The 20,313-nt window shown below is 38.1% G+C and overlaps 1 protein-coding gene across 6 annotated transcripts in view; it reads left to right on the top strand.

Annotated features, from left to right (window-relative positions):
- VPS35L (VPS35 endosomal protein sorting factor like) overlaps positions 1–20,291 on the top strand; it is a 58,954-nt gene extending 38,663 nt beyond the window's left edge. For all 6 annotated transcript variants that reach the window (XM_074919573.1, XM_074919578.1, XM_074919577.1 and 3 more), the window contains 5 exons: positions 7,818–7,957; positions 9,888–10,053; positions 11,873–11,991; positions 18,874–19,020; positions 19,542–20,291. In XM_074919573.1, coding sequence (XP_074775674.1) covers positions 7,818–7,957; positions 9,888–10,053; positions 11,873–11,991; positions 18,874–19,020; positions 19,542–19,640 — 671 coding nt within the window. In that variant the 3' untranslated portion in view covers positions 19,641–20,291. The remainder of the gene's footprint in view (positions 1–7,817; positions 7,958–9,887; positions 10,054–11,872; positions 11,992–18,873; positions 19,021–19,541) is intronic.
- The last annotated feature ends 22 nt before the right edge of the window (positions 20,292–20,313 follow it).

Raw genomic sequence — 20,313 nt, 5'->3', positions numbered from 1 at the left:
ATTTCATGCTGATCGGAATTAGCTTAATCGGTTTAAAATTGGGAAGAGAAATAAAACTGAAAGGTAATGTACCTGATCTGATAGCTCAGTCAGTAGTGGGGCATGCACGTGTGCATGTACATGCAGTTTCTTTTTAAAGATTACAGCTTTTGTTATTAGAAAGTTAAATTCTTGGAAATTTTTTTTTTTTAGGTTGCTACAGGGAGTCTAGCTATTTCAGTGAGTTGAGGTTTCACTTAAACATATAACAAAATTGAATTTCACAGGATAGACTTCTGTTGGCAATAGGAAGATTTCTCTAAATTGCTAATATATCTAACAAAATTAACTATTGGAATAGATAAGGGCAATTTAAAATATGACTTGTACATCCTCTTTATAAAAAAGCAATAACAGTAAAGTCTGCCAATCTGAGGATTGCACTGATAAACTACCAACACCTTCAGAGCCACAGCTAATCTGTGTAACTGGAGGAGTCTGGGATTTGCCTCATTCCCAGTCTCAAGGGGCAGCAGTAGTAAACCATCAGTCCTAGTGCCTCACTGTTCCAGTTTCCTCTATCAAATCAGAGTCTTGCTTGCTGGGATTTGCCACAGTGTTAATCAAAGCAACTGTGTGGTGCGTGTTTGAATTCACCCAAATATTTCAGCATTGGACAACTGTCGTTTTAATTTTTCTTAATAGATTTTCTTCAATACAGTGAAATTGGGTCAGAAACATGAATTTATATGCTTATGAGAAGTCCAGTATTAATACATGTCTGTCTGTCCAGATATGCTGTTCAACATGAATTAAACAAGACTATTGTCCCTTTTGTCTCCAGCTTCCAAGAGGTGCTTTAAATAAAATGAATCTGTAATTACATTTAGAATGTTTTAGGTGATTTTGTCCTGGATGCATTGTTCCTCTGGAGAGCCTATTAAAAGCACACGTTAGAAAGGAAGATGCTAAATGTTAGAGATGCATTTTTCATTTTTTTTTTAACTGAGCCACAACGCTGCATGCTGCCAACGTAGAATAATAAATTCCCATTGGTCATGCTTTCTGTCATAGGGAGTGCTTGGACTGAATTGAGATTAACTGCATGCTTTGTTGTGTCACTCTTCCGGCTTTTTGAGATATAGGTATTATTTTAATTGCACATATTTCCTCCCCATGGAAATGCTGCTTTTGCCTGTCAAAGAACAGACAGCATGATTTTTTTTAATTGTTGGTCACCGCATTCAGCAGGTGGGTCGAGATGACGCAACTTTCCGGTAATGTGCGTTGAGCGGCGTTTTTATTTTAAAGGATGTGAAATCCTTGCCATGCTTCAGAAGTAACATGCTGAGTGAATAAAGTAATTCAACTAATTCTGTGTGACTAAATTCACTGGGATATTGTCAAACATAAAACTTTATAAAAGTTGAGAGTCTGTCCTCCAAATCAAGTGACATAGATCTTTGTTTAGCCAATGCATTTTAATTCTGAAGCATACAGTGCTTAATGTACTCCTAGATAATTGTTCTGTTGTTCAAATATAGCTGAAGCACAGTTTCACTAGTAGATTGCAAAAGGAATTTCTTTTTCTGCTTCAGAAAATGTTACTTTTCCATGAATGTTCTCTAAATATGACAGGCTTCAGCCACACTTTGGAGAAAGTATGGTATGGACTATCTAGTAAGTAATTTTAAATCATAATCTAATAATGTTTTAGTATATTTTCTCAGTAGCATTAAGTAACAATTTTTAGTGTTCCTTCCTAATCTCCTGAAATCTCTGTAGACCTGAAGAATATAAATAGGATATACACAGAGAGAATTTGAGGTAAAGAATTTAGAGAAATAAGAATCAGAAGTTTTCTCAATTACAGATTTTGGCACTGCTTGGCTCATGCTTCTCTGGTGAGATTGGTATGTGCTGTCTCTGTTACCTTTTTTAAATACTGTTTTTCTTTAAGGCAGCAAAGTAACTTTGGAAAAAAAGTGATGTGAGGTACTGCTTTCCTTACTAGTAATACTAAACGTTGCTTTATTTGAACAAAATTATGATTTGTACCGTTATCTGGGATTTCCATAGCTGGAAACTTCTCCCATGAGCTTTTTCTTGTTCCTCTCTCTATCCCAGCCAATAGCTTTTCCATATGATATGAGAGATATGACACCTCTAAGCTTTTCAGACTAGCATTTCCTATCAGTTGGTCAGTTCTTCAAGTCTGTCTAGCTCATGACCTGTTTTTGAAAAGTGTCTAGGAGCATCTACTAAGGGGACATACAGGAAACAATAATGTAGAATGATGCTTCCCAGCTTTCAGCTGCAGGTGGTCTAAATACATCCTTCAACAAAGGTTGCATATGGACCACAGTATTTAATAAAATAGATGGACCGATCTTTAGGAATTTAATTTTTTAATCAATTTTTACTTTTTGGCCTTTGTAACTTCTGCAACTGTAAGTTCCGCAGTTACATGCTACTTGGAAAATACTACTTAGGGATTTATTTCTGTATGGTTTTTAAACATTATCTGAGTGTTACAGTGCGTGCAGCTGATCTACTAGTGATACTGTGAAAAATTCAGTCATTCTTGATTCATTTTCTTCATGCTACCTATGAGATGATGGAGTTGATAAGTTTCTGAAGAATTTGTGTCAGTATAATCTTTTCTAATAAGGAAACGGTTCCATGCCTTAGCACCTTTTTTATCTTCTTTTTATCCTTTCAGAAATGGGAAGATCAGGACTGTATTCCAGGTATAAACGCACAACAACTATATAAGTAATACAATGACACCTCAGTTTTCCATTACTGTCCTAATGATTCTTAAAATTGCCTTGCTTTTCGACAGCTGTTTAGGATGTAGGTTTCAGGAAACCATCTATAATGACTCCAAAATCTGCCATCAGTGTAAATAGCCTATTTAGAGCTTATCTTTCTATAGTTATAGTAAGGGCTGTTTCTTTCCCCACATGCCTTACTAATATTAGACTTCATCTGCTGCTTTATTGCTCAGAATCATGAAATCCATCTGCGCTGATTTGCAGTCACGTTCCAGACTAGTCTGCAAACATTGTCACCTCCCAGCTCATCGTAAGGACATGTCCCTCTGCAAAACCTTAAGGAACGCAGTAATCATTTCACTCCACTGTGAAAACTTCTTATTCGTGCTCCTTTCTCCCTCCACCCTGTCCTTTATTAAGTTATGAATCCTCAGGAGGACTTTTCGCTTTACCTTTTGTCAGCTTAGTTGTTTTAAGAGCCTTCTGTATGAGGGACATTGTTAAATGTTTTTTAAAAATCTAAGTGTTTGCATTCCTGGGTCACTTTTAAACACAAACTTGCTGGTTCTTTGGACAACTTGAGAGATTTCTGAGGAGTGATTTCTCTGCAAAAACCATATTGACTCTTCAGTGCTGTATGATGTTTTTCCATGTGTCTACTTGTTTGATTTTTATTTTTTCTTCACCTCATAATAACAAGGGGAAACTACAGTATTTAACTATAGCATTTATTATTTTAAAGTTTCCAGTATTACTAATGGAGTTCTCTTTAAAGACTGCTGATGATATTTCTTCACCTCAGAGTCTTTAGGGATTACATGGAATTTAGAGAGGCAGGGTGAAATTTGTGGGCTTTTATGGGGGGAGAAGGGGGTGTGTGTTGCATTTACTGATTAAAGTTTAAGAATAAAATATCCTGTATCCAGTGTTCTTGCTCATATTATAGGATCACCCTGTATGAATCTTCCCTTCCTCTTACTCCTCTGTATGCCTTTAGAAGTACTAAGGCCTAACAATCTATAATCAAGCTATTCCTTAAACTAGCAAGTTTCATCCATGTAATTACATTTTCACCTGCAGCTAATTCATAGTATGAAGTAGTATGAATTAACATAGTACATTCCAGTTCACCAAGCAGCAGCACATTCATTTTCTTATTTCATCTTTGTTACTTCAAATAATTCTTTGTAGTTTCTGGATGGGAAGTGATGTGTAGAGGATTTTTAAGATGGAGAATGTTCCATAGCTCAAGGGAAAAACCCTTTTCAACAATATGACAAAATTCTCACAGTGACCTCACCAGTGTGAGGAGAAGGAGTTCCAAATGTTTGCAATGCTTGGTTGTCAAAACAGTAATGTGTTAATTTGTTTAATAGGAGGGAAAAAAAAAGCACAACAAAAAACTCTTCATGCTTGCTTCCCATTAATTTTTTGCACTGGACTACAAGGCTTCATTAAATTTCCATCTGTCAGATGTGGAAGCAAAATCTTCAGAGTATTAAAATATGCTTGACAGTGTTGTAGGACACAAAGGTGATGTGGAATGCAGAAGACTGTGTATGGTCCCTGGTTTTGTCCTTTGGGGGGACTTAGCCTTGTGTAATTGTATCTGTGACTAAAAATAGTTTCTGTAGGTATGTCAAACTCACTCCTGTTTGCTCTTTGAAGGTGGACTTAAGGAGCTTAATTGTTTTCCCATCTCTAATGGCTTTGTTCCTCCTTGTCTTTTTGCTTGCCTGAAATCTTAAATTAGTACAGTTAATTGACTATCACAGATGCAGCAAACACAACATAAGCTAAATTTTTATATGTAGAAAGATCAATATATTGAAATATATGGAGGTACATATATTTGTGTGTATGTATAATTAAGTGTGTGTGTACATACCATCATGAATATTGACAATATCAAAATATTCAACACCAATTTCACTTGCTTTTTCTGTAGGAGAGTATTACTGGAAGTGCTGACTTGGACATCCAGGACTGTTAGTTTTTGTAGCCCTGAAGGTCAGCATGTATGCTCAGGGGAAAGATTTATGGGATTATGGACAACCAAAATGAAGGAGCTACTGTGAAAGGATAAATTTAGTGAAGCATGAAGTATGTCATGTTCGGAGCACTGCACAAGATATTAACAGCAGTCTGGGAAGACTTTATCATGATGATTTGTTGTAATGTGCAGGCTGCTCTCCCCTTATCCAACTTAACAGTGGCTCACTTCAGGAGCATTATCGTAATTTAGGCAGATAAGAAAACAGCATCCTTCACTGGAAGAAGCCTTTTTTATCTTTTCCTTTTTAAAATTTTATTTTTTTTAAATCAAGGACATAACATCGTTGTGGTTTTTGATGCTTTTTAAAGTGGCTCTTTATACCTTTGGAAGCCAGAAAAAGCAGGTGTATGGTTTTCTCTTGAAACATCTCTACAGTAATATTTTTTAAAATTGACTTTTAAAAGATATACAGAAAGGACCATTGCATAACCTCATAATTATGTAATTCAGAATTAAATACCTATGCTCATTTCATACTTATTAAGAAAATGGCACATCTGTGACAACCTTTTTAGTAAACTTTTCCTCCAAACTCAGAGCATGTGATGTATACTCTGACACCTCTCTGCAAGTGAATAGAGTGATAGTGTTTGGAGGACAGTTTTCTGCAAAGTCTAACAAAACCTTTGCATTAATGTGAATTTACTTCTTTTTTTTTTCTCCCTCTTACAAGGCACGTATACCTTGAGTGAATGTGCTTTTAGTGTTCCAGCGTGAGAACCATTTTGTGGTTAGCATAGATTGGCTGAATGGCAAAAGGAACATATTCTCCTTTGCCAGTACTTGGACCAAAGTACCGAAGTAAAATATCCATCTCTTTAATAGACAATGCAACTAACTGCTTTTATGCTCTATTGCTTTTTTGGCTTGCCTTGCTGCATTGTTTGGGGGACACGGGAAGGGGGATGAGGCAAGGAAGAAGAATTAAAATTGTGGGGGCAAGAGCCCTGCCATCTCCCCATTGTGCTGAGGCAGCAACAGTGTGGGGGGTTGCAGGGTGACCTGCAAACCCGAGCCTGCCGCAGCGGCGAGAGGACAGCAGCCATATGGAGACGGCAGGGAGGCGGCAGCTGTGCCACTGCTGGGGTTAGGGAAGAAAGTGATGGAACGGCAGAGGAGCTTGTCACCGCGGGCACAGGGCCCCGTGAGCAGTCTGTGGTGTGGACAGGTCTCTCCTCATTCCCAGCAGCAGGCACCTGCGGAGGAGCTGGGCTCAACCAGAGGAGAATGCAGCAGCGGGAGATCAAGGAGAGTAAATTGAATCAAATTGCAGTTATTCATAGTGAAGATAAGAAGTTTTGTTTTGTGCTATGGCAGAAGTTTAGAGGAGAATGGCTAGGACTCTGATTGCTAGGAGAGCAGGCAGGAAATTAAGGTGAGGTACTTTGTAGCTCTTCTCTTTCATTGTGGAGACCCATTACGAAATAACTTCAGAAGGCAGGAGTATTCTCTGCACAAACATGGGTACTTCGGTATGCAGACTATTTTCTGAGACACATTTTTTCATTTGTCTGGTCACATGTTTTTATTATATGGTGATGTGGGGCATGTACTTTTTTTTGCTAAGACAACTGTGGAAGTGACAGCGATTCATTTACTTGTGCTAGAATGAACATCTGCTGCTGCTTTCCTTCTGATAAAGCTCAGAGAAAGATTACTTACCTTCCGTTGGGTTGGTTGTGTAAGCTTACACAAAGTTTGAAATAAGTAAAAAACATACTTTCACCTCAAATGTGCAGAATACAAGAAATTATGATCTTTGACTGAAGGGGTCTGCGTTCTAAGCACTGGAAAGTTCAGAAGGGCTTGAGCACTTGTGTGCTGAAAAGAAACAAGAGTCAGAAGAATTACAATTTTTTCCAAAGCACATGTTTCCCTGGTATTCCTCATAAGCTTAAATTAGATAGCAGTTGGTACTATATTTAGCAAATTTGCTTGGAGTCTTGTGTGCTCGAATGAATTTTTCCAGAGCAAGCTGCACTCCGGGAAATGCCCATGCACGCCTGTCAGTGCTATCTCCATCCTAGCCATGTAACAGCTCTTGGCTTTCACCAAGAATTCGCTTTTTCTCTTTGCTAGAATTTGATTTCATGGCCTCAGTCTTTGTTCCTGTAAAATAAAGATACAATATTAATTCTTAAGGATGCTTTGAAGTATATGGCTAAACAATTTGAATGGGATTTGGATACTTGGATATTTTGAAATGTAGTGGAGAAAGTGCAAAATAATGTTGCTGTCAGGAATTTTTTTTGTGAACTCTTAGCATATATAGGAGGCCTTCTAGGGTAAGAGGGAAAATGTTCTTAGTTTGTGAATATTAACTACTTAAACTGAGGAATAGATATTCTGGTGTTAATTTTTGTGGTAGAATTAGAAACATAATAAGAGTTATGAAAAACTTCTTAATACCTATTTTGCCAAGGCCATAATGGTGGATGGTTTCCATAATTCCTGTACTGTGATTCTTGGAAAGACTAATTTTATCTAGGTAACCAGCAATACCTCAGCTTCTGGTACTATATTAGTATTTTACTTTTAATGACTAGAAATACTTAGAGAATAGAAGTTGTCCATGCTTCCTTATAACTTTAACAGCGTTTTGTGAATGAATTCGTAAACAAGATAGCATGATCTTTTTTTCCCCTCTTTGGATTCCCCATTCTCTTGGCACAAGCATTTCTTTAGAAAAGTCAATTTTGAATGGTGTGTTCATTTTTTTTAAATTATATATACAATATATTTGAAAGAATGTTGTCCTCTTGTTAAGCAAAGGAGAAGAATTGTAATTTCATAAGTCTCAAGTGATGTGGGAACTTCTTTTGAAAAAACAGCATCACTTGAATTGCCACAAATTTTGACTGCTGAGTCTTGAGTTTCTTTGCAGTTAAGCATACGTTCATTTTCTGTAGTCTGTTTGAAACAAATGTGAAGCAATCATTGGATCACAGGCATGACTGCCATCGCAGTTGGAGTGATAATACCGCAACTCTATTTTTATTTTGTAGCCGATGCTTTTTTCAAAGCTGCAGTGAGCCTTGTTCCTGAAGTGCCAAAAATGATCAGTGTAGATGGAAAGATGCGACCTTCTGATGCCTTCCTCCTGGAATTCCTTTGTAATTTTTTTTCCACATTATTAGTTGTTCCGGTAAGTTGTGTGTATATGAATAGCACATAGTCTGGTAGACTATTTTGACTTTCCTGTTTAAAAGTTTAGAGCAGACTGGGCTTTTGGTAGTGGGCGATGCACTGGTTAGTTTTCCAGCAGCAAGCTGAACCAATTTGCTCATTGGCTGCAAAATCACATAACCCAGTGCAAAATCAGGAGGCAGAACAATTGGTTGGGGGTGGAGGTACAGCATTGCCTATCTCAGTAGCACCTTGCACTCAACTGGATTTGGGATAGAGTGAAATCTCGCCGTCATTTAATTGTGTAAACATAATTTACTGTTGCAATAGATCCTTGCAGAAAAGTGGTATTATAGCTGAGCACTCACAAAATCTCATACCTGAGAAATGGAAAAATACATAGCTCTAGTTTCTACTAATTTCAGTTACTTTGTTACAGGTTAACTGATCTTTTGAGTGAAATCAAGAACTACAAGATGTGTTTTGGCATAACCTTCCTCTTCTGATGAATATTTCACAAAATACTTCCATTCTGCACCCTTCCAATTTTTAACCAATTGTCAAGTTTAGATATATATATATATGTAAATTTCCTTCCTATATTTGAAGCTGTAGCTAAAAGATGAGGAAAAATTGTAAATTAATCTGGAAGACCTGAAATAAAACTTACATAGCCATGGTATTTTGTTGACCTTAGAGAAGAAAGACAGGCTTCTGACTCTCAAGATTTCACTGCAGCGGAAACTTAACACTTGAAGATTTTACCTCCCTCTGTTAACAGCTCTGGCCCTCTCTGAGAAGATTCTTCTTTCCCAGCAAGGGTTGGCTTAGTATCATGGCACATTTAAAAAAAAAAAAAAAAAAAAAAAAAAAATTAAAATCTGAGGTTTATTAATTTGTTCTTGGAGAAAGTACGTTGTTCCTCCTCGCTGAAACTTTCCTTATGTTTTTCTCCTTCCTTTTTTCTTTGACTATGTGTTTGGGGAAGTAGCACACAGCCTAGTGCTGTCCAAAGCCTCTTAATCAGCAGGGGATTCTCCTTTTCCCAGTGGAAGGGGTCTCCCAAGCCATGCATGTTCAGCAATGTGGAGGTGCTGTGTTGTTAGAAGGGGAAGGCTAGTTGCCACTGTGGTGTGTTGTTGCTGCCCACTGCTTGCAGAAGTACAGCTTCAAAGGAAGGCTATGTCGGATCTGGGTGCTGCTCAGCAAAATGGCTCAGATATTAACAGATGATTGAAGGAGGGAGATCCAACTTCTCAGGTTCAGTAATGAAGAACTTGCAATGAGATAATGGGATTCAGAAATTAGCTTCCTTTTTTTTTTTTCTCTTTACTTTACAAGATAGATGATCAGAAGTAAATGTCCCCAGTGGACTGTGACTTGTCCTGCATATGTTGGTGTCATTGCATCAACTGCCAGCTTGAAATAAGCTGAGTGTAGTATTAAAACTGCTTGCAAAAATTCATAGCTTATGTAAAGCAGATGTCTTTATATTCCTTTCATATTAAAAGATTGTTGACTGTAACTTTGACTTCCCATTGTAGGTGTTCTTCTGAAACTCATAATTATATGAGTAATATACTTGTTTCTATAGCACAATGACATTATTTTAATAAAAAAATGTGCCCAGTGTGTTTAATTTTAGAGGCTTAGCTGTTAAGAAGCTGACAATTAATTTTGTATACTCCCCCATGACTAGAAAACAAAGCATTTCAAAGTTTGTCTGCGGAGGCTGCCTAGATCAAGTTTATGATTATGGGTCAAATGGGCATTTTAGAAGAAAATTGGAATAAATTTTTTAAAGTATTTGCAGGAAGCACACTTAAAAGTATTTTTCAGCTTTAATTACCTTGTAGTTTTTGCTTTTATAGAGCTAATATTGTGACTCTAAACCCCTGAATGGCCACAAATAATTGTGTTGTTGGTTTTGACTTTTTTCTTTTTTGTAGGACCATCCAGAACAAGGAGTGTTGTTTCTTGTGCGAGGATTACTAAATGTGATCCAGGATTATACCTGGGAGGATAACAGTGATGACAAAATCAGGATTTATACTAATGTTTTGCATCTGCTGTCTGCAATGACTCAAGAAGCATATATCTACCATGTAGATAAAGGTAATACGTAAGGGTGGCTCTGGATCCTTCTGTTCCACCGTGCAATTTGTAGTATTGTGTTATCACCGTACCTAGTTAATGAAGACCAATGGTAGTCAATCTTATAGAATGGATTATTTTCCTGTGCAGGTCCGGATATTGTAACTGAAAATAATCACTGGAGGTGGCTCCTGAACAGATGTAGCATCTGTCCTTTAAATTGAATCTCTGCTGAGTGGTTTACTTGGTTTGTTCCTGATGGTGTTGGTGCATACTTAGAACTGTGAACTTTTCAAGTAAATATCAGAACTTCATATGTATGGAGGGTTTACTTTCAGTCTAAACTATCGGCTTGATTTATACTTCTCGTTGGTGCTTCAGTCACATTTATTAACAACTCCAGTTTTCAGAATGTAATGCCTAGTCTTCATTATTTAGATGATGTATTTGCTGCTTTGAAGGCAGGCTTTTGGAAATTGTGGTGTAACTTAAAAAACTTTTCAGAATAGTTAGAAAAGAATTCTAAAGAGTTTGCATTTTATAAAATGGCTGTAGTCTCTTTGTAATAATATTTTGGTATGCTCTAAAATTTGACTGTTTGTCTTCTGATCACAGATTGGTTACTAAATTAAGGTAGAGTATTAATTGAATTTTTTAAAAAATACTGGAAAGATTAGTTAGTCTGAGAAGCCAAGCTAGTCTAGCTTTTTCTTTTAGTTCCACAGGGATTTCCTAAAGAGGCAGGCTGGAATATATTCTGCAGTTCTTCTGGTGAATGGTCTGTCAGTTACCAACCATAACAAAATATCTCTTGCAGTTAGAGCACAGAAAATACTTGTCAGTTGAACAACTACTCTATAGTAAATCTGCTGTTCAAATTCTGTAAGGAAATGTGGTTTAGCTGCTTTTTCTTTCACTCTTCTTCTTTTTTTTTTTTTTTCATATGACCAAAATAGCTGCATAATCCCAAAATGAAAAGTATAAATGAATGAGATTTAAATTGAGAGAAGCATGGAAATATAAATTAGTAATTTTTCCCCTGTAGTTAGATGATGTGTTTTTTCCTAAGTGGATCATGTACCTTAGCTTCTTAAATGAAGTTTACTTGGGAACAGGGAATCATCTTTTATCTTACATGCTCTCTGATTTACCCAGAATACACTTAAACTTACAAATTTCTTGTAACTTAATTCTTAGTAAAACATGATAAATTAGATTAAACCACATGTTTAAAATCACAATTATTTAAACTTTTAAAACTTCAAGACCTCCCTCCCTCCCTCCCTCCCTCCCTCCCTCCCTCCCTCCCTCCCTCCCTCCCTCCCTCCCTCCCTCCCTCCCAAACTAAAAATACACTTTCTGAATTTCTCTCCATGACTTTGAGGTAATCAAGGTTTTATTTTAGGAAAAAAGATGCAATTTTCTTTAAAAATTTTGTTGTTTTCACTAAGTGTTTTGCCCAGTCTTGCTGACATTGAAGATGATGGCCATACTCTTCTAAACTGATGGGAGCAGAGTGTCTGTCTCTGCAGAAGTGAAAATTGACACTATATGTTGCTTTGCATTTAAGTCTAGCAGATACTTTTGAACCTGTCTGCATCCAAGAATGCAGGATTAGCTTTAAGCTAGAAAATTCTTTTCAGTGTTTTGTCCCTAAAATCAAGAGGACATAGCAGGCAACCAAGTGGTAGGCACTTGAACGAGATTGTTATATTTGTGTTTCATGGAGGAGGGTCATTTTATAACTTCATATCTGGACTTCTATAAATAGCTGGTGTTTTCAGTAGCAAACAAATGCATAGCTCTTTAGCCAGACCTAAGCTTGAATTCATCTCTGCAGTTGATTCCAATGATACCCTGTATGGTGGAGACTCCAAGTTCCTGGCTGAAATTAATAAACTGTGTGAAACAGTGATAGCACAGATCCTGGATCATCTGAAAACCCTTGGAAAAGAAGAGGTATGTACTTACTCATCTTGATTCAATACAAAACCAAAATCACTTTGGAGTTGAATAAAGGAACCACCTTCTTGACCAGGCATTGGTCTTGTAGAAAGCTCCAGGAACCTTACAAAAGAGGAAATTAGGTCATTTTACTTGTTTAAAAAGTGAGTCAGTCACGTAGGCTGGCTTGTGGTGGAGAGACGTGATGATGTGAAAGAGATCATGTGGCAATTACAATACCTTTTTAAGATGCTTGCTAAAGTGACCTGCTTAGCTGTATGCTGGATAGTCTGATAGAACCAACAAGCAGCAGAAGCTACTCTGGTGTACTCTGTGATATCAATTCTGCCGATACACCAAAGGATGGGATCCTGCTGCAGTACAGAGTGATGATTGCAGAGAAGTGTAGTGAGGTTAGAGTTAGCTTTAAATTAACTGGCTTGAGTCCTGGTGTAGTTTGGGTATGGAAATATGATGCTCAGTGTGGGATAACGTTTTTTTCTTATGAGAGTTTTTCTGACTATAATGAGCTCCACGATGCTGGTATTGCAGTTATTGGCCTAAGAGAATTGGAGACAGTGTCACAGTCACTCCTTTGATTGCTGTGTACACCTAAAATCTGTTCTCTGTCTGCCCTTCCTGTTGTTTCCTCCTGGCTGTCAACTTTCTCTCTCTGTAAATAAACCGTTACTATCTTGCCACCTAAGTTAACAGTAATGGGCAAAGTGAGACTTCACAGTTACTCTGTTACTGAGTAAAATACAATGGAAACCACCTTTAATTGGTAAAAGTTTTGGATCCCAGACAATAGGATGAAGTCAAGAGGGAGGTGCAGAGAGAGGTAAGAAGTGGTTTGGCTTTACCTGTATTTAGTACAGGGTTATGTTTGTTCAGTATAAAATAAACTCTAGGCAGCTTATTGGATTTCTTGATTTGATTTCAGAGGCTCTGAGGAATTAAATATAGCTTAATGGATTGTATGTGAAAGGCAGGTGACTAATGTTTTCAGTATTACTGAAATAATGAGAACTTACTGTTCTGCTAATGTATCTGTTTCTGAGATTGAACCCTTCCACAACTTCCTGATCACCCGTTACTAAACTGCTGTATATTAATAGAAAACTTGTGGCTTGTACACTGAAATGGGATGGTGCAGGGAATGGTTAATTTGATAGAGTTTTTTAGGTAGCCTCTTTGCACAGTAGCCAGTAGTGTTTGCTAATACAGGATGTGTTAAGTGATACATATTTGGAAGATGCTATGATAAGTATAGCCTTTTCTCTGCTTTTGCTATTCTGTTTATCCTCCTTGAGTAATTGTAGAGATGCAAGATGAATAAATCCTTTGGCTCAAATGTCTCTATATCATTGTACACATCACCACAGTGAATAGCAGTTCTTTTTCAGAACAGTAACAGCAGAAAACAACCATTCTTGCACAACTGAGAACGTCCAGGCAGACATTGGAAGGAGATTTTTAAAAGAGTTTTCAGGACACTGAGTTGTATATTATGGACTTTTTGCATCTGACTGCTGTATGGAGTATGTGGGTGGGGATGTTTGTAGGGCTTCAAATATGTGGTTTCTGAAAGGGTTTTTTTATTTCTTTCTGCTTTCAAGCTTAATACTTTGAGTAATGAGATCCTGTGTTATTTCACTGAGGCAGTTGTTGCACAGAAAAATGGATTTAAAGCTAAGCAGCATGGATATAGGTCCTTTGCCTCTGTGGCCTTGAATTTACTCCTCTGTTCATCTTTATTTACAAAGGGGAAGCATTTATTTTGTTTTGTTGAATAAGTCATTGAGAGATTTAGATAAAAATTGTTTTGTAAAAATAAATAGTTTTTTTGAGGAAGCCGTTGTTGCTGAGGAAATAGAGGCGACAATATTGTCAGAGACATTTGTGATAAAGTGGAATAGATCATAAAATCACTGTGGTATTTGGATTGCTTCAGTGTGGTGACCTTTTATTATTCATCTTCTTGGCTGCGCATTTAAATGAACAAATGTGCAATGATTCTGTGTTTTTATTGGTTCATTTCCTTTAAAAGCTATAAAGGAAAATAAATTTTTCTCACAATAAAATGCTTTCACCAAAATGGTGATTTGGAAGAGAAACAATACATCTTATGTTAACACAGTGTGGTCTTTTTGCAATATGAGAGAACGCTTCATTTATGTGACAGTGTTGGAACGGAAATTTTCAGTTCTGGACAGTTCTGTAAAGTTCAAGCTGTTTCTGGTCATGAGAGCATGTTTCAGTGGATCCTCTCTGCCCTTGTGTGGGTGGAAGACTAATCTTATGCTCCAGGTTTCTTAGAAATGTAAATACCTTGCCTCTTTCAGTGATAAATGTCCAGATGGAATATGTTTTAGTCAAACATGACTCCTGATCCAAAACATTAGGAGCACGTTGTTGTGTCCTTGGCAGTGCCATGATAGGACGGTATTCTTCCCATGTACCATATGATAGATACTGGACTTTTTATAGTAAATATCAAAAATGGAGTAGTAGAAAGCAATTCCTGTGTATGCTGTTGAAGCTTCTCCTTTTAACACATTTGATACTTATAAAAACTTCAGTTGATTTCACAAGTGTTTGAATACCAAACTAGAAGCAGAGTTGGACATGGGGGGGGCTGGGGTATGTTTTAAATCGAGAAGAGGTTGCTCATCCTGAAGAATTTTGTGTCCTTGGCCAAGATTTTCTAAAGGTGGTTAAACATTATGTTCCTCTTTGGGAAGAGGGAGGCAAGAGAATTTATGGGCTGCAGTTTGCAGAAGGCATTGCAGGTGGTGGAGGTGCCCGTTTTGGCACGCTTGCAGCTTGCCTGCTGGTGGGTGGCTCAGCATGAGGAGGGTGCATTGCAGCGAGGAGCCGTGGCTGGTGAGGGCGTATCAACTCCACTGCTTTGTCTCAGAGTTGGAGAGTCCAAACTCCCAGATTAATCCTTTTATTACACCGTTGTCTCTGGCAGGCTGGTCGAGTTTAAAGACTAGAAATATTTTAATTGGGAACATTGTTTCTGCATGTTTGTGAGGTACTCGGTAAATGGGGGAAATCAAAATAAATAAATTGGGATTCTGCTAGTGAATCAGCAGAATTAGTGAGTATGGCTTTGGAAAGTACAGTCTGGTCCTCCATGAACCACAACTTCCACATGGAGCACATCTTTGTTGGCTTAATTTTAGAAGGGAATCAAACTGATGCAAACAGCACTATGAATATTGAAAGATTTAAAAATACATTAAGGACTTTGAAATAGAGCTGAACCTACCATGGTGCCAATATAGAGCTACGAGTAAAATATTTCAGCCTGCCTTAATCAGAGGTGTGTTACTGCACCCTGAGCCAGCAGAAGCTGTCACTGAGGCTCTGAGTAATCTAGAGGGAGGTTCTGGACTGCTTTTTCAAGGATTGTACCCAAAAGAAAGCACTTTCTCTTCCAACCATCTCGGCATTCTAGAGATGTGGCACAACAGGAGATGTGTGTCCTCTTGGGTGGTATATGAGCTCCCAGCTGCAGCTCGGTTCTTGGTGTTTTCTCAAATCATTATTTCCTTTTATTATAAATGAACTTATATCAGCTGCCATTGGTGCTTCATTTATCCTGTGTTAAGACAGTTGTATAATGAGAGTTGAGCAGCTGGTCTGCCCCGTGCAGCTCACGATATTCCCAGTGAACTAACAGATGTTAAAAGATTCCCAAAGGGCTTCACATGGGAGTTTGTAAGGAAAGGCAAGGCTGCTGGTCACGGCTTTCTTGAGGAATATCTAGATTTGGATCACAAGGATGTAACCACCAGCATCACAGTCGTGCTGGAATGAATTTTGGGCTGGATAGTTCAGGTAACACTAGCAAACAGTTGCTATACCAGCATGGAGACTTGGCCTAGACTCATATATTTAGTACCTTGGAGGAGCCTTACAGGCCATGCTGAGCTCTGTGCTGCCACAGATGAACTGTTAACAAGTATCAAGAGACAGTTATTTTAAAGCTGTACATGGGAGCTGCAGCAGGCTGGGCGCCCCTTCAGAGGAACAACACATCTAAATGCACAAATGCTTTTCTAACAGAAGGCTGGAGGTATTCTTATGACATAGATGCCTGGCAAAAGTCACTGAAATACAGGAATGAATATTTGAATTGCTAGCCAGAATTTTGTGAAATACAATGTTACATGGTCCATTATATGACAGATCTTATTTTTTTCCTGTTACACTATATGAAATTTGGACATTGCTCTGCACTTTGGTGGAGGGGCTAGGACACAAGGGGGTCACATTCTGGGATGATGTAGTTTGTTCTTTGTTTCATTGTCATCAGCATTATTCCAAAGATTATGGAAAATGCGCTGCCTAGAAGGCTGGCAATTCTTTTTGGTGTGGGAATTGCTAGTCCCATGATGTATGTGGTTGCCAAATAGCTGAGCTGTTGCTCTCTCTTTGCTGCCTGCGAATACATCCTATGAGTTGGAGTGCCACCCACAATTCAATCTCAGTTATGTCAGCAGGCTTGACAGCATGCTGGCATCAGTATCTCCCTCAGCTTGGAGGTCGGTGCTATGTTACACAAACATTCCTGTTCATCATCATGTGCAGCGTTGTCTGACTCTTCTTGTTTGTTTTCAGATGTGGTGGGATTTACTGCATACCTGAGCCTGCCTCTCTCTTCACTTTGCATTGTATAACTGATGACTGAATGCCAAAATCCTGTCTGTTCTACCTCCCCCAATACAATGAGAGCTAGTGTGCATCTCATTCTTCCAGCTTTTTATTGTGTTTCTAGACCCTTTTTGAAGTGTGATCCTTTTTGAAGTACATATGTTTCAAATGAGTCAAAATGTCATCCTTCTTTTAAAGAATGGATTTTGTATTTGAACTGATACTGCCTGGAAAACCTCGCTAGTTGATATTCAGACTGGAGTACTGCTGCTTTTGCATTCTGCCCAATAATTTAACTGTCTCACTTCTGGTGTGGAAACCTCCAAGCAATTCCCAGGAGCCTCTCTGAAGTTTGTATTCAGCAGAAGACACATAGGCATTAGATGGTCAATGGGGAAAAAAGTTCTAGGTAGTACAGGTTATTTTATTAATCCAGGACACGTGGTGATGTGGCAGGATGCCTTGTGAATAATGTGGCAAAACACGGACTAGCAGGCTCTACCCTGTATCTGTTTTTCCCTGAAGGATGTTAGTCCTACACGAGAAATACTACAGTAATATTTAAACATAACTACTTTCCCTTTTATTGTCTTTTTGAGTTGTATTTCTGCTCTTTGTGTTCCTACTGCTGGACTAGACTGATCAATTTTATTTCTTTACCTGGCAGGGAGTACAGTTCAATGCTCTCAAAATAACGGCTGTAGGGAGCTACTGGGATGAAAATTGCTAATGTAGAGAACTGTTACTGGAAGAGCTGTCTTCTTGGTAGTTTCATGTAATTAACAGTGCTTTGAGAAGTCCTGGAGCCTTGAGAAGCTCTGGGCATTGCATATGCACGCATGCAGGTGTGCAGGTGCACTGTTTCTGATGCACCAGGTTTTCTCTGCATGTACAGGTCTACTCTGTGTGTCACATATGTACAGTAGCAGTTTGATGCTTCTAGTTCGGGGCATACCGTGTCCTCTTTTCTAGTTAGCTAATTCTTTAATGGCATGGCTTTCTCCTTTTGCATTTTTATCTGGAGGACCAATAGCTCAGTGTGTTGCATTTCTTTGATTAATAGCATCTGACCATCTCTTCTGCTGCACTGAGAAGGGAAATTAATTTACTTTTGGTCCCTTAGAGAAAGGGCAGAGGTGGTGTGGCTGCACTGGTATTGTGTCAGGAGCACACAAGTTGGAGATCACTACACTCCTCTTACCCCAATCTCTGCCTCGTTCTTCCTGTAACTTCATCTCTGAACACTGTGTATTAGCTATTCCAGCACATACTGAACTGAGAGGGCTGAAGTGAAGTATTAAGTTCATTAATCGAGATGCTCAGCTGACAGTTTTGTTTTTACTACTCTTCTGCTGTGGTTTCCGTGTAAGATGGAGCTATGCTTTTATCAGTGGTCTTCCTTGAGCAAAAACCAAAGGACAGCTGCAGCAAAGCAGTATAAACAAATACTACATCTCAGATGCATCCAATAATAATTCATCCTTTTAGCCTTTTAAAACTTATTCTGTAGGAATCTGCAATAGCATTTTAATTATTTTTGTTTTCCACTCACCCCAAATCAGGGTGGTAGCACCCTGTAAGCTTAGTGCAGGATTGTCTGCCCCCGAACTCCTCCACAGAGGCTGAAGGGCATGGTGCTCCTCCGTGGTAGATTACCATGAACCATGGGTCCTCCTCAGTAATTTTAGGGAAAGTAGCTGCAAATATGGTGCAAATATGTTGGTGTCACTGAAGTTTCACTGAAAGAATAGCAGGGAAAAAACATCTTTGGTTAAATAAATAAAAGTAGACTAGCCTGCTGGAAAAAGCCTGAAGTTGCATTAATCTAGACTGATGATAGTGGTCTCTCTAAAAAATATATAGCTATGGTGATACAAGTGCAATGTTGGGTGGTGGGAGGGTGATTTCCATGCAATTGTAGGGAGTCTTGGTTAAAAATGTGTCAGAGCTACATACTGTGCTGTGCCAAAGTGGTATGAGATGTAGGAGTCTTGTGTAATTATTTTATTTACAGCAACTTAGGTTGATTCATGACTATATTATCACAACTCGTTGCATTTTGAATGGAACATGAGAACTATATCCCTATTCTTGTGTCTGTAATTATTGCTGTGTATTACAATACAAGTATCTGCCCCTTGCACTTCTAAGAGTTCAGAGAACCTGGTGAGGTAATGCTGGGTATTCTGGGTTGACTACATGTTAATAGAGGAAATTTTTTTTCCTTTATAGACACTAAAGCGACAAAGCCAGTTGGCACTCTATTTCTTTAACACTATTCTAGCTCATGGGGATCTACGAAACAATAAACTAAACCAGCTTTCAGTCAATCTCTGGAATCTTGCTCAGAAACATGGCTTCGCTGACACCAGGACTATGGTAAGGAAAACAGATAATTCAGAGACATTTTAGTTCTTAAGATCTTTTTCAACTCCTCATTTGGTAAAAGGTAACATTTTCTTGATATGAATAAACCTCTTTACAAGTTGTTCTCTTAAAATTAAATGAGCTTAAAACCCCCTCTATTTTTAAAATGTTTCTTAATTAGTAAGCAGCTTCTCTTATTTCAGGTGGTCTGTATCTTTCTAGCGTATTTCATACATTAAGGAACCTGGAAATGTTAGGTATTATAACTTTTTTTTTAATACAAAAAGCTATCTTTAAGAAAAATACAGCATTTTTATTTAGTGGAGGAACTGCATGGTAAACTTGGAAAGTGGGCATTGATATATACATTATAACAAGCTCTGGAGTAAGAAATGCAAGTGCTCATGTAGCTAGTAAAATTTAGGGAAAATCGTGTCTGTTAAAACACCTTCACATAGATTAAATGATGGCCTATGAAACGAAAAAAGGTAAAACCAATAATAATCTCAAAATATCTTTCATTTCGTACCCAGGTGAAAACGCTAGAATATATCAAGAGGCGAAGCAACCAACCTGAAATGAGTCACTTCACAGACTTGGCCCTTCGGCTTCCCCTGCAGTCCAGGACCTGATGAATGCCTCTTCCACGGGGCCATCTGTACAAGAGAGCATGGAGCTCACTGATCTACATTCTGACTGGAGAAGTTCAGTGTATTTTTATTTTACTTAGTGTGACAGATTTACTTGGACAGGTAAAGGTAAAACTGTTCTGAGTGCAATAATTTTACCTGAATTTCTTTCTCCAGTTTTACCACTATATTCTTATTTTAAATGCTGATTTAGATTCAGTAAAGGACATTTCGAACCTCTATGGTTGAAAAAGCCTTTTGAAATCTAATCTGTTGTCATTTTAGCAACAAATGAAGAAGATAACCTGCGTGGATCGATTCATAGCCTCCAAACTTCATCCCACTTGCAGAACAGTCTTTCTCCTGTGTAGAAAGCAGCATTTCAATATAATAATCCTACTAAGTCGTCTTTCTGCTTTGGGATGCTGCCAACATTTGTTTGGTCAGTTCCAAAGAAAAATGGCTGAGGTGTTACTGTTCTAATTTCTACAATACATTTTCACAGACACGTTTATGCTTTCATTTTAGTTCAGTGGTGTTTGGTAAAATGGAAGGAAATCTTTAAGTGCTGTCTGCAAAGGAAAATAGAAATGTATGCAAAGTACTCTATATTTGCCAAGTACACTATCACTGAATAAAACAATTTGCAGTTCATCCGTTTGTTCTGGGAGAGTTT

The sequence above is a fragment of the Athene noctua genome, chromosome 15 (genome assembly GCF_965140245.1).
Source record: "Athene noctua chromosome 15, bAthNoc1.hap1.1, whole genome shotgun sequence".
In the NCBI taxonomy this organism is placed as follows: Eukaryota; Metazoa; Chordata; class Aves; order Strigiformes; family Strigidae; genus Athene; species Athene noctua.
Note: the sequence above shows the minus strand (reverse complement) of the source record. Positions and strands in the feature narration are given on the sequence as shown.